The sequence below is a fragment of the Acanthisitta chloris genome, unplaced genomic scaffold, assembly GCF_000695815.1.
Source record: "Acanthisitta chloris isolate BGI_N310 unplaced genomic scaffold, ASM69581v1 scaffold14814, whole genome shotgun sequence".
NCBI lineage: Eukaryota > Metazoa > Chordata > Aves > Passeriformes > Acanthisittidae > Acanthisitta > Acanthisitta chloris.
The window spans coordinates 3,957-22,154 of record NW_008668908.1 but is presented as its reverse complement, the minus strand read 5'-3'; the positions used below and the strand labels follow the sequence as shown (position 1 = coordinate 22,154).

General features: G+C 39.3%; 1 protein-coding gene across 1 annotated transcript in view; it reads right to left on the bottom strand.

Moving 5' to 3' along the window:
• KYNU (kynureninase) overlaps nucleotides 1-18,198 on the bottom strand; it is a gene marked incomplete at its 5' end in the record, with an annotated part of 48,186 nt that overhangs the window by 29,088 nt on the left and 900 nt on the right. The window contains 5 exon segments of the mRNA XM_009073131.1: nucleotides 2,307-2,453; nucleotides 3,812-3,886; nucleotides 5,394-5,465; nucleotides 6,524-6,585; nucleotides 12,272-12,354. Coding sequence (XP_009071379.1) covers nucleotides 2,307-2,453; nucleotides 3,812-3,886; nucleotides 5,394-5,465; nucleotides 6,524-6,585; nucleotides 12,272-12,354 — 439 coding nt within the window.

Sequence of the window (18,198 nt, the reverse complement as noted above, 5' to 3'; positions counted from 1 at the left end):
GACTAAAAGAAGCAGCAGGGTGCAGGAATATGTCTTACCAATGTTAAGACAAACTCTTCAGGAATTGCTGATTTCATGGCTGTTCAAGTAAATATTTGCCCTATGTAGATGTTTAAGTGTGGTGTAACAGTATGTTACATAGTGAGTTTGTATAAACATATAAACATCACTTAACCTGGGGGCAGAATCCATAAGGACATTGAGCTGAGTGTATCTGACAGGAGAGAAATAAAAGTAGGGCTGGCTCATACTTCCCAACCATTATAGGTACTCAAACACTTCTTCAGGCTGAATTACTTTTGCCTTTTCAATATACTAATGACATTTTAGGCCATGAATCTACCTGAATCCCAGTCCTACACACTCTAACCACAAAGAGACTGGTGGGGTTTTTTGTTGCCCTTTTGAAAAATCTCTAGAAGAAGAGATTCCCATCTACTTATGGCATTTTCAACAAGCATACAGCTGCAAATGGGCCTTTGATATCTACCTGTGCCTACTGGAATGCTGAGCTGATTCCAGAAATTGCTCTCCAATTCAGTAACATGATACAGTCTCTGTATAATGTGTGCAGTGGTTCTGTGTGTGTCCATGTGGAAGCACATACCCCTGAGCTAATCTTATTACTTGCACTGTCTTATAGAAATTTTAATCTCTCTCCACCAAGTCCTGGTTATCTCCTCAGACATTATAAATATCCAATCCATTTTCACTCCATGCAATAAACTATCAGTGACTACTCTTGCCCAGAATGCATTGGGGAAGAGCCACTTTGGGGTAGTTTATAGCTTTCAGTGAAACTGTCTCACTTCCACTCATCCAAGCATGTGTCCTGCAGTCTAGAGAGCAACTTTAGAGAGGCAGTAAAGTGAGTCTTTTCCCAGGTTGTTCATGTTTATAGAGGAGAAGAAAGATTTCTCTCTCTCTCAGACACCTTTCAGACACATCATGGAGCAGATTTCAGGGAAGCAGCACTGTAGGAATGTAGGTGTTGGCAGCTGAACGAAAGCTTTGCTGCCACCAGGAGAGTAGAGCAGTGGGTGGCATCATCCTGTTAATAACTTGTCCTCCCTTTCTAACATTTCCACATAGTTTTGGGATAATTTGTGGTCAGCAGAGTACTGGAAGAGCCTCCAGGAAAGCACCTTTTAGAGCTAATACACAAACCCATTCCCCCCTGCAACTGACTCTCCCCATTCCTTTTTCTCCTTGGTTTTCCACATCCATGTCAGAAGTTGGTTTTGTTTTGTACTGTTTTTAACACCAATTTTGTTGCCAGGTGCTGCTCTGTGAGAACATTCCCTTTTTATATCCCATGGGCCCTGTGCTAGCTCTCACACCTGCTCTGCTCTCCCAGGGGAGACTTTACCATCACTTTCCGGTAGCATAACTTACTCCCTGACCTCCAGAAAAATTTCCACTGCAAAGCCTACAGCAACAGAAAATGTATAGCCTGTTGTGAGGCAGGAACCTCTCCAGAGAGTTAAGCCATCAAATACAAAGCTTTAGCTGGTTTGCCAAAATCCACTGATACTAAATAAATTTACCCTTGAGTGGTTTAATCTTGTATGAGATAAGGTGCATCCAGTAAAAGATTGCCCCTATGGAAAGCCTGGTGACCTCTCCTGTTGATAAGATGACTTAAGTAAAAACTGCTTTTTCCTGGATTCCTAAGGCAATTGAGATGCTTAAAGAGTTTTACAGCTGTGTCCACAGAGCAAACTACCTACAAGCTCTGAAGGCTGAGTCATCACTAAAACACAGTCATCTCTTGATGTTGACCTGCTCCACATTGTGTCTGTCTCTAGAAAACTCATCAGCTGAGTCTGAGCAGTGTTGGCTCCATGGGGAGGTCACCTCCATGCTTACTGGGGGCAAAAATTGCCACAATTTGGCTGTGGGAAAGGAGAAATATCAAAAGTCTGAAAAAAAAAAAAGCAGAAATCTAACACAAACTAACTTTTAAAAAGAGATTTTAGCTGTGATTACCTCCACCTCCTTCTGCACTGAACCACTTGATATTCTATCCTTCAAGAAAAGTCATGTGGAAGTTAATAATCATGAATTACCTTTCCATATAGTTTAAGTCTCACCTGCAAGATTGCTCTCACAGGGCTATTACTTCATGCAGTGCACAGTCCCTGAAGGATCTGAGCATAGAGTGGTTTTACATTTTACCAGAGGCCCACAAATTTCCATATGTTTTGTTCCCCCCCCCCAAAAAAAAAAAGAGTAGAAATTAAAAATATTTCACAGACCATTGATCTAAAATTGGTACAAAAAGGACAAGTCTGGAGCAGTCCTACCTTTTTTTGGCCAGCCTTTGTTATTCTAGGGATGTCAAACAACTGTCCTGTGTAGTACTGCACCCCACTGAACAGAATGACAGCAATAGAGTCCCCTTCCTTCTCAATTACAGCAAGGATATCTTCAGTCCTCAAGGTCTCCTCCCCCTAAAACAAAGTTAAAGCACACATTTTACATCAACTCTGGCATTAATGGAACTGTCATTCCTTATTTCATAATCTATATTTTACCATGAGCCATGCTGCTTGCATAAGGAGATCAAAAGCAAATCCTTAGCATGGTAATGATATACAAAGGTAGTGCTATGAAGTAGCCTATGAGCAAGTAACCTCAAGTAAAAAGTTAAAAAACATTAGCAAATGACTCCTGAAGGTACCAGTTATAAAAAGTCTGTTCACTTCATATTCCAACATGCTTCATGCTCTTTAATATTTCTGAGAGTTTTGATGTACAGTAAAAAAATTCCTGATGCAAACAGACTATCTAAGAGTTTTTAAGTGGCATCTGAAATTTGTGACACCCACAAGACTTGGAAGTTGCCTATCAGTTTCACTCTGTACTTTTCTGATAAACTCGGTATCCCACAGGAAGCTATTATAAACCTGCCATATTTATATTTCAAAAACAATAAGCCTCACATCATCAGAAGCACAAAAATCCCCAAAACTGGGATCATTAAATATAGAAGAATTTCAACCACAGAAAAAAAAAAAAAAAAAAAGGCCTCATTTTTTGATTCTTTATAGGAAAATTACTGCCTCATCCTCCTCCCGTCTTCCTAGCAAGGGATCTTGTAAAACATACCACCACCTAGGGATCAATTAGGCAGTGAAAACCTAGAATTAAATTAGACTTGTTACTGAGAAGAGCTTGGGCAAGATGGTTGAATTGCAAGGGACTGTTATTATCTCAACAATCGCTGCAAATCTATCAAGTGTTCAGGAGTGGGTTCTTTACTCACAAGATGATTCAGATTTCAGAAGCAAAAGGTCACCCTCGGTTTATAGTTAGGTGAGAAAGTTCTTAATACTGCAGAAGTGAAGCAAGGCAGCCTTTCAAATTAATCTGAATTGCATATTACTCAGAGCAGACCTTTCCCTTAGTCTGTGCTCATACAGACACAGTGTTGCTAGTGTTATGGCAATCCCTTACCTTAGGACACTCAAAGGACATTTAGGTTTCTCAATGAGTTACTATATTTTGAAGGTGACTCAGGATACTGTCAGTTTTTGCAAACAGGGAAAAAGGGAAAATAACTTGTTTTGTTTTGTTTTTCAGGGAAAATTATGTATTTATTCAGCACTTATAGAATGGGATTTAATGTCAAAAAAATATATTGAAACAGATGAGACAATTCATAAATTTTGCCTAAAAGAAGCAGCAAAACCAGATTATAGCTTCTGTAGGCAGACACTAGAATATTTGAGGATATGTGCTTCCTTTCACATGAAAAATGTCTCTGCCCTCAGTGACAGCAAGCAGAAGTGACATATTTCTCACCAACCTGCCGTGGCTGCAGCATGATCATGCATTTCTCCACGTCAAGCCCGTGCAGTCGAAGCTGGGACTCAACAGCATACTGGAAAAGAATTCCATGCAGACTGAATTAACACAAATATATGATGAACAACTAAAAGAAAAAAGGACAAACACATCACTTCCAAAAGGGATTCAGATGCCTTGCCTTTCACTACAGGTAATGCTTGAAAGCATAATCCAACTCCACTGAAAAAGTTGCAGATTTGCTTTGGATTGAAAAAGATTCAAATTTGATTCATGTGAGAGTGTAAGGAGAAAGTCAAAGCCTAAATCCTACAAGATAAATTCATGGAGCAGAATGAGGGTGAGATAGGGCCCTGAGCAACCTAATCTAGTGAGTGGCATCCCTGCCCATAGCAGAGGAGTTAGAACTAGATGATCTCTAAGGTCCCTTCCAACCTAAACCATCCTATGATTCTATGTGGTGGCAAATGTGCTTTACCAGATGTCAGCAAGCCAAGTCTGCATAGGTAACAGTGAAGGAGAAGACTGAACATCACTTCTTCAGGAGCTCTGAGCACCCACTTTGCTTGGTCACACATGCTGAGTCTGAGGCTGTGCCCTGCTGCCAATGCAAACCATGTTTTGGCAGAACATACATGCTGTCCTGTGCTGGCCTCACATCTTCAATTCGCTGCACAACTTGGGGGAAATGAGAGCCTTAAACTCTAAAGCTACTTTGTAAATCCTATTCACTGATTTTATTGATAAATAATGTTTCTGGAGATCACATAACCGTCATCAAATAGCAGTATAAAATAGTTTAGAATTTCACAACAGGAACTGAAGCAATGACAGTTGCAAAAATTATTACTGAAGTGCCATAGAAATTTAAGTAGACAGAGTCCAAGTGTACAAGTGCTTCTGGAACAAACATGGGATTAATATGAACATTACTTAGAATAAAAGCAATTTCAGGTTTATACATCTGTGCCACTGTCTTCATTACAAATAAACCTGTTAGTAGCTTGAGTCATTTTTATTGCACCTAAGAGATCAAATTCGTTATCAATTTCCACGAGTTTATGGTGTTGATGATAAAGTAGCAGTGGACCACAAACCCAAAGATGAATTTTCTTGAAGCTGTGATGCACAGGCTATTGTCTCCTGTATTATAGCAGACAAATTATGTTTGAACTAGTAATCTAAAGTGCTAAGAACAAACATTTCCATCTCTGTCTGGGGATATATAAGTGCTAATGCTATGAGTTTGTATTGATTTGGTTTCATAAAGTAAAACAGCAACAAGAATTAATAAAACATTTACAAGTTTAGTTGATTTAGGCCAGTAGTTTGCTCAATGTCTTAAAAAAGACTAATAAATCAATGCACCCATTCAATCTTTTCCTCTTGTAACATTTTTTATTTGAACAAAAGGAATAAAGCTACAATCTGTAAAATATGCTGAGCTCAAAAGCTTCTGACAGATTTTTTTAATGTAATGTTACTTGGACAAGATGAGCTAATAAATATTCAAATCAGACTACTGATATTCTTTGGAAAAATATGATTAATAATACAAATATGGTGAAATATTAATTTCTTACATGGTCAGAGGGAAAGGCTCTTGCTTCTAGAAGAATTTTATAGCGTCTTGGAGTAGGCTTAAAGAAAGATAGCTGTTAAGGAAAGGAAAAAATATGTTGAAATTTATCTAAGCAGAGATGAGAGATGCTCCCAGCATATAACTTAATAAAGGCTGCTTTACTTTCATGTAGACTACAGAGAATCCCCCAGAAATTACAAATATTTCTTTGTCCATATAACATTTATCAAAGTAGGGAACTGCATTATACTGTATGTCATATATCCATAACAAAGACCACAAAAACTCAGCAGTGAAAATTTGCACTTGGAGGAATCGATGGCAAAGCTTTGACTGCAGCCAGGGAAGCTGAGATTTCACCAGCAGTGGCTGAAGTTCAGCAAAATAATTGGATTTCCATCTGTGCACTAAGACATTAGTTATGTCCTCTCTTCTGTTGAATCTCCAGTTAACCAAAGGACTAAGCCTTCTGCAAAGACTTCACCTCAACACTTTTAGGTGAATGGTCTTTCCTTCTCAGTTGCTCACATGGAGAAAACCTGGGCTGGTCACCATGCCAAGAGGACTAAGAGAAGTCTTAGAAACCCTCCTGTAGTCACAGAGACACTTCAGCATAAGGAAGTCACATTTAAGGCCACTATATCATACAAATAAAAATGCTTTATCACATTTTAGGCATATATAAAACAGCATAACTCTAAGTGTCATCTCTTGTGTGCAACTGTATTTTAAGCCTGACTGAAATTACAGCTTTGGCTTGTTCACAGTTGTGTTCACAGCTCTTGTTTCCTAAACTTTGAAATTTGGTGTGAAATTCAAATTTGAGAAGTGGCATGCAAATGTTTCTTAAATGATAAAGTCTCCTCTGGCAATTCACATATAACACATGAGAACAGCTCAAACTTCCCTTGAGTCCTTAAAAATATTTCTCTGTCCAGCTTTTCTGCTTAGTATTGAGTGAGGTCAGGTCTTGCACATATATTATTCAAGATACAACTGTCAAGGCTTAAGAAAAGTTTGTCACCCACTGCTGTCTCTGTGAGGTCCTCAGAAAGCACTTTGCTTACATATACAAGGAAAGGAGAAATATACTTGTCAACACAACATCAAATATACATCATAAAGACATACCATCTGGAGGTGCAAGTTGACAGTCAGTCCATTCATTAAGGCTACTTCCTGTCTTTGGGCCCCTGAAATCATAAAAAGGAAAAAAAAAAAGGTTAAAAACTCGTTGGGGGTTTTCTTTAAAATTTCAGAGAAATCAAGTATAGTGGGGAAAAAAGCAGAAGTATGAGTTCAGTCAATATCTCTCTAAAGACTGGAAAGGAAATGAACATTTGAGGTGTCATCAGAGTGAAGTAAAAAGATTTCTTGTCTGACTCACTACACTACACTGGCAGGAAAATATTTATTTTTTTCAGGTCAGTCACAGAAAACAACAAACAATGAAGTATTTCCATTTCCCAGCAAACCACCAGTGGATTTATTATCATGAATACCTCAGGCAAAAAATCAGGTCAGATAGACTATATGTAAAGCAAGAGTTGAAGGCTTATTTTTGTCAGAAGTTTATATGTAACACAAATGAGAAAACATTTTGAGATAATAATCTATTTTAAGTGGTAATTGCAATGTCAAGCTAAATCTCATCCCTAATAAAAAAATCCAAGGAAACTTGACCTATTGGATATAACAGACCATTATTAATGTAGCAACTTCACAAGAAGCCATACCCACATCCCTCCAAGGAGACTAATAACAGATACCTTTTGGCTATAGCTAATCACACGCAGAGCTAATAGAGTAACAACTAATTGGTGCTACCAAGTATTTAGTAACAAATTCTCCAGCACTTATCAACCCGTGGTGAAAGGTTTTAGGCAGGATGAGAGACTGTGTTGGGCAGGGAGCCACTGAGATATGGAGAAAATCAATTCCTGTTTCTTTCTGTTTTGCCTCATGTCTGTTGCTGAAAAGCAGTAATTTACCCTTGAGACAAATCAGTGTTTTGAGAGTCTTCTTCAGCTGGGAGTTGGGCTCATGTGCCTTGTCCTGGTCATGGCCCAGCCATGGAGTTCACCAAAGGTGGAGAGAGGTTGTGGACAGAGAGGGATGAAGACACATGTAAATAGGCAGAGAGTGCAACAATCACCCTTGAAATCAATGAAAAGGAAGGAAAACATGATGTTGAGATTAAAGGGTAAGGGGTACCATAAGAAACAGAAAGCTGAATACCAGGTTTCTTCTGCCCCTGTTTTGGAGGACACATGAGGTTCTAACCAACAGAGGGAAAAGGCAACAAGAGCACCGAGACACTCTCACCATATCCCAAAGAGTTTAGGCTCATGGAGTTAGTACTTTGCCAGGACAGGAAAAGGACAATCATAGATTCAACTCAATACAAGCAAACCTACTCGAAGAACATGGAAATCTATGACTTTAATACATCCACAAATTCTTCCCAATCAGGCCTCAGCTTCTGCCAGCACAGGAAAAGCCAAGAATAATTCTTATTGAGGGTTCAAGGACCTTTCTATGTGTTGCAGAAATCTTCAAGTTTTGGACAGAAAGGCAACAGCTGTAAGTAACTGGGAATGACCAGTCCAGGGAATGAGTCACAATGAAAAAGAGATGTCATGAACAAGTTCTCTCCTTCAGACACCAGGAACATCCTAAAGTTTGTGGAAAGAAACTTATGAAGCACTAGCTTTTCATAGGGAAAAATAAGCTTTTTTCCTCACTTAAACTCTTCTCCTTTGCTTTCTTTTCTTTCCTCTGATAGCATTGGATCTGCAGGCTCCAAGCTGCTGGAAGAGGTCACCTTGTGGCTGTTCTATAGCAGATACAGAAGACAGCCAGAGAGAGTGATTGCAGCTCAAAACAGCATTATTTGCAGTCTTAATATTTCTATGGAACTCTTGAGGCTGAGAAAAGGGACAGCATCAAGAAATGGTATTGTTCTTATTTCTCCCTCTGCTCCTTCGATGAGATCTGTGGCTTTCACAGCAAATCCTGCACGAGCAATCCTCTGCCTGCTGCACCATTTCCATATAAAACAAATGGTTAATCTGTAGATCACTTTTAGCTGCATGCTAGCATCCGAAATTAAATATGACACTACATTTGTCATGTAAGCCTTGGTCTTCCATAAATTATATATTTATTAAAAGCTTGCCATTATTGAATTTCATGCCCACAAAACAAACCTCATCCGTGTCATTGGAAAACTGTTATCCTTTATAACCTGCACTGCATTTCAGAAAACAACCTTTCTATGATCCGATTAACCTATTACAATATTCAAAGACCTGGCACACAGGAGACAAAATTATGTTTGCTTGCCTTATTTCCTAACTTTATACCATATCTCCAAGACAGGCTAAAACCTGTATGTTCTGTGTGATAAATCTCCTCTTTAATAAAAGGAAGCAGCGTTTGCAAAGTACAACTTCAGAGACAATTATGATTGCGTTAGGCAGACACTGCCATCCTTCTCCTCTCTGACTGCTGTGGGAGCCTGATCCTAGCTGGAGTAAGTAAAAAGCATTTTGTAAAATGATTGGAAAAAGGCTAAGGGCCTCAATTCTGAAAACATTTTGGTTATTTCAAATAATCCTTATCATTCAAAGTCACTACAAATCTGCTCAGCATTCAGTCTTCCCTCAACAGAGACCTGCCCGAGCACATCGTACAGCAGCCGCCACACAGTTAATCTTGTTCCATCAGAAGGTGATCCTGCCAAGGTTGTAATGTTTTAATAAAGTCTAGTAGGAGAACAGAGATTGCCGTCACCGCGTTATGCCACTTTGCGCGAGCACAGGAAAAAAAGCTTTGGCCTCCATTGACCTTGACTCTTCATTTCACAATGTATTTACTACTGTAACTTTCATTGAGCAAGAAAATGTGACTGCATTTAATAAGGAAGGTGTTCGAGCACTATAAACCATTAAACAGACAAAGGTGTTTTACAGTCTTTGGTCCATTCCTGAATAAATCTTACCAGGTAGTTTTACTTCCTACTTCTGCTTAAAGTGAGAAATGACAATTTTTCCTCCTCTGCCATAATATATTCAATACTGAATGAAAAACAGGATGAATTTCTGTTGTTTTTACATTGAGTTCACTAAAAAAGGAACTTCAGAATTCACTCAAGTCATACACAATCCATATTGCAACTTATTGGAAACCAGTACTTAATCATAAATTGGAGGAGTGAAACTAGATAATATTTAAGGTGCCTTCCCACCAAAACCATTCCATGACTCTCTGAAATACCACATCTATAGAGAGCATTTTAACATAGTCTTTTTTCCTTGCATTTATTCTCTTAGCCTCTTCACTATCACTTAGAATTTTAGAAACTGGAATTTACTATGATGCATCCATTATTTGGGAAATATTAATTCATTTGCATCCTAAGAATCACTCACCTACATCCTGAAAAGAAGCTTTGAAGATATTATCTAAATAAAACCCTGCATTCAAATTTGAGGGCCAGATTTCAACCTAAACCATATTTTATAGTTCAATTAAACCAAGGCACAAAAGTCCTAGAGAATAAAATCCATGTGAAAGATACTCCAGGAAAGGAATTTTACAAGTAAAGAATAGGTTATTGATAGGGTGAACTCAGTCAAAATTTTTACAGAAAAATTTTAATATTTGTTTACAATGAAGAAAATAGTACTAAGTTCAGTGTGGTTTGGCCCTTGCAATAAAGAAGTACCTGTGGCACATGGAGCTTGGAAAAGAAAAAGAGAGTGAGGAGATGGACAAGCAATTAGACAATATTTAAGCAAAGCTCTCATTCCCCTCTCCTCACCCCAAGAATGCATCTTTTAGTTAAATTAATATTAAAACAGAACTGGAGCTGGCAGCCTCTGCAAGACAGATGGCTAAGGGAGAAGAGGTCCCAGCCTGACTCCCTGCTTTCTGCAGTGACTCTTAACCTAAAGCTGAGGCCAAATGGACCCTGGTCCCAGCAGTGGCAGGAGGTCAGGACTCAGCCTGCCCCAACTCCCTGCTGGGAGCCCACAGGGGTCCACGTTTTGCAAACAGAGCAGTGGCAAACCATCACAGAAGGATGATAATTCAGGTGTTTCCAGCTGCCCTTTGAGGGATCTTGGCTCTCTGTCCTGGTTATGCAAAAAGCATCAGTGGTCTTACCTTGTATCTTTACTAATTTAAGTGCCTGGAAGCATGTACTTTAACTACTCTCCCATTTGCATAAGGCATAAGAGAAATTCTTAATTCCCCAGTGAGTTAAATTCAGGGTTTCCAACTCAAAATTCCAAGTCCCATTTCCCTACCTGCCCACAGATTCCCAGTTATACCCTACCAGAAAAAGAATATCCACTGGCCAAGGTAGATGGGTCATACTAGAGAAATCCTTGAATCAGCTGCATTCAGCATTTCAATACCCTTCACCCCTTTATATTCTCACATTTTTATGTTCTGTGATAGTTAACAGATGAAGGTACTGAGCTTGTCCTTGAATGTAATGAAAGCAAGAAAAGTAACTGAGCAATACCAGGTCCAACACTTTGAAAATCACAACCCTCAATCTGCTTTTTAGTTTGCTTTTTTTTTTTCATTTCACTCTGCAGATGTGATTTTTCTGCATAGCCCAGTGATGCCCAGTGTAACCACAGTCCAATTTATGTTATCTTAGTATTTACATCATAGACCAACTACAACAATAATTTATTGTGTTTGTTCTGCTCCAATGATAATGTCCATATTTTAGCTATTTGGAAACTTCATAAAGAATTTAGGAAGTGATTTTATTTATAAATATATAAATAAGCTTGTCATGAAGCATTCTTTAATGTCACTGTTTCCAATTGTTCTGACCCCATTTGTTTTTCTTGAAGGAGAAAACCCATAATTTTCTCATTGAACGCTTGTCTACAGTTGGAGGAGAAATTACGATACAATATCTAGAGCACAGCAGGTCAACATAATGGTAATATTTTTCCTTAGTGATAGCACAAAGGAACACCTGATAATTCAGTTCTGACAGTCACTATTGACAACAGCTAAATAGAAATGTGGGCCAAATCTCACTAAAACCTACTAACCTAACCTTGACAACAGCTGTGAGGGTTGGGGAGAACAAGACCCTGCCAAGATCATTTCTCTCTCCCCTTGTAACAGCAACAGCTCCAAAGGAAATCCCAGTGAAAGATTATTTCAGTAACTACACAGAGTAAGAGGTGATAGAGGAAATTTGCATTCAGACTCTGCTGACTACTTTCATGGCTGGCAAATACACCAGGAGAAGTCTCCAGGGCTCCTTCTCAATCTCTGGAATAACCAGAAGCACTTACTGCCGAAGTCCTGCAGCACTGCAGGTTCCTCATGGGTTACAGCAGGGTAATGGGAACTCATCAATAGAAGGTCCTGCCCCAATTATCTGCTTCATTCACATAAGCAGTTCTCAAATATGAGGCTGGATTTAGTGGCAGGGAAAAGAGGGAAAGCAGAAAATGTCTAGATAGAAATCATTTTTCAAAGGGGAAAGTTCATCATTTTGCTTCAAGGAGAGTGACTGAGAATCTGTAATACCTAGTGCCCTTTAAAAGGGCTTCACATGTTAGACCAAGTGGTTTATGATGCTCCAAGAAACCCTTTGCTGCAATTAGTTTCATGACATGCATATGCTCGTATATTATCACATACAATCATCTCTTAAATCACTTGCAGTCTTAAAATAAAGTGTTAGTCCACACACAAGGCACTCAGAAAATCTACTTTGAAATAAAAGCATAAAAGGAACTAAATTATGCTTACAGAACTTCAGGATTTTCAGCACTAAAAGAAAACACATTTGTCTTTATTTCTAGAGAAAATATTTTCTCTCAAGTTCAAACCTACCAACCAGCTGAGCCATCAGGTCCAGGATACACTCGTCTGCCAAAGCCCATGGGCGCTGGCCATTGAAATGGCCATGAACACCTCTGAAAAAGAAGAGAAGAATGATGAAAACCTGTGCTGTTCCCTTTGGATCAGTCCTAAGAAACATACTCGATTTGGAAATCCTTCATTTGGAGGAGGAGAAGACTCACCTAAGCTGAGCACATCATTTATCATGCTATTAAAGCTTGCAACAAGTGTCATTAATTTGTTGGTTTCTAGCAGGTTTTGAGTTGCTTGAAAACCATTTATTTTTACCCACAAAATTCCTCTAAAAATTCCTCAGAATTCAAGATGATAGCATGTTCACAAGCCCGTCCTAAGTGGCTTGATGGCCAGTGTGGGATGACACCTGCAAACTCCAGCCCACATCAACTGCACAGAGAGCAGAGATCACTCCACAGAGTTACTCCACCTGCATCTCTAGCTGAACGTTGCATGGTGCAGAGGATGATAAACTTGAATACTGCCTTACTTCCAGACAGAAATATTTCTTGTCAGAAACAATTTCCATCCTACTGCATCTCCTGGCTGAGCTCATCCTTCTGCATAAACCAGCAGGTCCTTCATGGCTATGCAGGGAAGCACCTGCCCCAACAAGAGTTGCTTGCTAATTTGTATTGCTTCTCTTCTCTCTGACAAATTGTTCTAGATCCAGGTGTGCATAAAGCTTTTTTGGGATTGACAAAAGATATTTTAAAACTTTGTATTATAAACAGTTCCTGTCTACAGTGGATCATATGGTCACCTTAAACCCAAGTGCACTGCTACACTGAAGTGACAGATATGTACATTTAGTTCTGAATTAAGTGCTCTAAACTAATTTTTCGCTCAATTATGATGCAGAAGAAAACTTCTAAGGTAGCCATCATGCATATATAAATAAAAAGTTGCCAAGTTTCTTAAACATGTAGTGTGTAGAGTACAGATTTAAATGCAAATGGAGGCAGATTGAGAAAAACAAAAATGGTGCAAATCCAGAGGAGCATTGCTCTGGGCTCCCATCTCACACTGGATGGTTTTCATATTTGCTGAGCACCACGGGGTACTTGTGGAGTCAGAAACACCAGGCTGCAAGTGGCAGAGTATAAAGCTGTTTCAAAATAGGGACAAAGCCAGTGGGAAGCTGGGTAGAGAGCAAAAAAAAAAAAACCCTAAAAGCTTTGATGTGAGGAAAAAAAGAAAAAGTAATAAACCTTTTAAAGAAGTACAGGCCCACAATGTTCACACAAAATCATGAGAGGACAGCTAGCAGATTAAGACAGGAGAAAGGAGGGTGCAGGAGGCACTACCTCATCCTCAAGGCTATTTAAAAGATTGGTTTTCCCTATCCACCTTGTACTTTTCCTTCTCAAGTAGAGCTTCATTCTGTCTCCCCCACAAATTGCCTGGGTGTTTTACAGTCAAACCCTTTCTGATTGACTTGGGTCTAATTCACACCTCCTAGGGATATTTCCAAAAAGAATCACAATCCTAAAGAATAGAAGAACTGCTGCAAAAAGCACAATTGTGTTAACCATTTCAAGCCTCTCGCCCTTGCAAAATTCCCCTTACTTTGGCCTAGATTAGGTCAACAGCTAAAGAAGGGCAGAGGTACAGCTGAACACCTCTTAGAGACAGAATAACATCCCTATGTCTCACATGTCTCAATAGCAAGTCCAGTCTCACACAGACAACAAGGAGGACCCCAATCCCCAATTTGGATAAGGTCATGGTACACTAGCTGACTGTTTTTCTCCATTCTAGAATTGCTCTCTGATGAGACCTCAGCAGCAGAGAGCGGGCAGTGTGAAATAGGACTCATTTACAAGAGCATTTCATAGATGAGGAATAAAGGCAGTGGGTGGGTAGGCAGAAAATGCAGTAATGGGCAGGATTAGTGCTGAAATTTCCTCCCTTCTATCAGACCATAATGCAGCTGCCTTCCCTGAAGATAGTGGGATGTGTTTCACAAACAGCAAGACATTTATTGGTAATTTCCCTTCTCATTCTTAACTGTAATATAGTGATCAAGGGACTTTAGGATAATAGAGACTGTTAAAATAAAACCCCCAAAGATTTTCAGCAGCTCCCAACCCGAGGGGATCTGTATTTCTGAAAGAGGATAGTGAACATAATAAGATAGGAAAAATAAGTCCTAACTACCTATGGGACTCTCTTTCATTAGCTTTCTCTGATTTTATGGCCATTAGTGTCCTCCTAATGGGAATTTACTAATGAAAGTTCTCTCAGCACACAGGACTAACAAAATTTCAGAATACATTTCCAAGTTATCATGAAAACAGATATGAGATTTTGGCCATGAGAATGTTTTATTTTGAGAAGAAAACATGGACATTTAACTATACTGAAAGAGGGGAGAGGCAGCATTTATTATTATTCAAATTATTATTATTACTGCACAGCTTAGAGCTTGCCTCCCTCTTGATGGCCAATATAAATGCCAAGAGACAAAAATTATTGCTGCTAAAATGGTAGTTAAAGGCATATTCTTGGCCCCTTTTTTTATTTTAATCACATGAAACTCTGTAGACTTTGCTGATGGCACAATACATCCTATTACACTTAGGTTGTAAAATTCTATGCTTTGCCTCAGAGAATTTATATCTCTGTATATTATGCCACCCCTCTCTCAGCTCTGGTAGGCACTGGGGTAGTAATCTTTATAAGGACACAAGTGCAGTGCTTCTGGCATTCCCCTCAGACACAGAGAGCCTAAATCCCTGTTTTTTTCCCCACTGTACCCCAGGTAGGAAGGGAGACTTAAATCAAGGTACCCAAATTAATGAGTACAAAAAGTCACCTATCAAATCATAAAGCATCATACAGACAATTTCTTCACCTCCTGCGAGAGTTTCTCATTGTGCAAATTAATTTTTCGTTGGTTACCATTTTATTTCCAATTTGGCAGGAAATCACAATGCCACGTTTTATTCGCTGAGGTCTGGTTGATTTAAAGCTTGCTGAGGAGCTAGAAGCACATTTTCTGAGATGATCCCAGGGTTTCAAAGGCAGTGAGAAAAGGGATTTAAATTAATTGCCAGCTTCAGGAATCTTCTGTGCTCATCCAAATCTTGTTCAAGTGCAAATTTCCTTCTTGTTTCTTTGCCAAAAATGATGCAAGGTATTTAATGAGCCAGTACAGACTTTTAAGTTGGACCATGGTTTCAAGCAAAGAAACAGCCAAAAAAAAAAGGGAAGACATCTCCAAAGGAAAAGAACTGTATGGAGCAGTGGATTAAAGACAAAACTAAAAACCCCAGGGCATTATAACAGGCATTAGCAGCTCAAACACACAACCTGCTGAAAGGCACAGTGCTGAGATGACTCCTGCAAATGGCAGGAGAGGTGGGTCTATCAAACAGGACATGGCCAAGCCCTGCCAAGCTGCACTCCTGTTTGCAGGGCTGTTATATCTTGCAGGATTAGTTCAGCACATAGAACCAAAGCTACCTTTTGACTCACTGAAAATAGTCTTTGCTACTGCAGGTGTCATATTATAAAGTCTTCCACAGACTGGGAGTTTGTTCATCTATGGTATTCATGTCAGAAGCCTGTTTGCCAGACTGCTTCAATGCTTAGAAGCACATATATATGTTTGATTTCTAGCCTCAATTTATTAATTCCTAGTTTACATTTACTGTGCCAGCATGCTATTTCACACAAGTGGCTCCTTTCCCCCCCTACATTTACCTATGTATACATCCATGAAGAACATTTTTCCTTCCAGTTTTAATTTTGCTCACCGACTTTAATCCTCAAGACTTCCATACAACAGATTCTCCACTCCCCAGCTGCCCTGCCAGCCCTTCACAAGAGCATAACAACTGGCTACAGCAGGCTCCCTTCTGTTCTAACAGTTCTGCTTTAATGAGTGACTCAGACGTGAGAGACATTGCCTTCTGCAGTAAGTAAGTTCACATGCAGTAATGATTCTATAAAATATTTTAGCTACTTGAACAGTTCTCGTTGGGCAAAGGGAAAACTAGACACTGCAAAGCACCTCTTGGCTTTTTTTCCAACCAAACAAGACTCTTAAGGTTTGGACTTTTAGATTTTAAATAAAAAGGGTTATTGGCTAAGCACAAAGAAACAACTCTTCATCCCTTTTTTGCCCCTCATTCAGTAAATCTTGGGTTTAGCTGAAAACATAACAGGAAGATGAAGTCTCAAAGGCTCTTTTTTTTAATCCATACTAAAAATGCTAGTGGCTTAGATTTGTAATATATACATTAGCACAAAGTAAAGAGGACTGAGGAACATGGAGAGGAAGAATAAAAAAACAGAGAAGGTATGTGGGAGGCAGCTGTAAGGGAAGAAAGGGATAACCCATCATTAAAGTGGGGGTGGAGGAAAGGGACAGTAGCACTAAGAGGGAACACAACAAGAACAGCATGAAAAAGTCTCTGTCTCTCCCAGCTTTGCTATAATGAGTTGTCATCACCATATGGAGATAAAGCTATGATCTTCCCTCTCCTTGACCACCACTACTGGGTAATCTTCCTTTTCAGTCTGGCCATTAACTCTAAGCTGTGAAAACCATCTAAATAGACTCATGGCTACTTGAGATGGGTCCCAAGACACAACAAACAGAAAATGCAATAAACCAATTTATAAGAAAGCCAGAATCTATATCATTGCTGACTTGATGGATGTGCCTAATTTGCATGCCATTTCTTAGATTCTTCTACTTATTTGTCTAAGCCACAGCCATTAAATTCCACTCTGCCAACACACCAGTCATTGAACAGCTGGGAACAGCTGCCCCCTTAGACTGGATTTTGCTAAGCTGCCCTTGGTGTCTGGAAAAAAAGTACCCATTTCTATACCTCCAACCACCTATTCCTTTGCAGTCCCCAGCACTCCATTCCACTCATCAGCTTCTTTAAGCAGCATTGCTCTCTTCAAAATTAGCTTGACCTAATCCTGAATTTCTCAGCTGCTTTAGATGCATCTGCAACTAGCAGGATTTTATTCTGGTTTTTTAGGTTGATTTTAATTTGGGTTTTCTGTTTGCTTGATTGTTTGTTTTGGGGTGGGCTTTTTTTTGAAATTGTTTGCTGTTTTACTTTCTGATTTTTTCTGGCTAAGTTTTTTGGGGCCAAGCTGTGTTTTTGGCTAACAGTATTTCTAGTTTTTGCTCCCCCTCTGACAATGGCTTGGAATTGTGTTTGGTCGTATTGCCCCCTTAGATACAGCTACTGAATTCACTTTTGATCTGAAGAAACATGCTGCCTATCCTTTTCTTTGGGGTTTTTATAGATTTAGAGGAAAAACCCATCCTTCACTGCAGCAAACATCCGAATGGAAGTGAGCTAGGGAAAAGATACAGTGAGTGAGTTGAAATGTGTTTGCACTCCCAGTGCATCACTCTAACAGATAAGAGTGCTATCTGACTTCCACCTTTTGAAGGAGCTCAGCTGTTTCCCTGATAAAGCAGGATAACTGTACAGAAATGGACAGGGCTGCAATATTTTCAAATGACTGGAGAAACTGCATCGTTGTGCTGACTGAATAACCAAAAGGAACAAGTGCTTCCCAAAGTTCACACTCATTCCCATTCATTCTCAGCCTTCTTACTTATAAGAATACAAGTGATAAATAGGAAAGAGTAAACCCATATTTATGAACTCACAGCATTCATATATTAACAAGTGAAAGAGCAGCTACAGAGTTTGCACATTTACATTGTGAAGCCTCCATCTAGACTGTTCCTACTGAAATGAGGCTGCCCAGTTAGCAGAATTCATTTTTCCTCTTCTGCCTCTGCTCTCTCACCATGAAATCACATCTGTTCCACTCATATCCCTAGGAAAGAGTTCATCTCTCTCTCAGCTCACTCACTCATCTGGATGTTATTTACCTCTTCCACCATCAGTTCCCTGGTT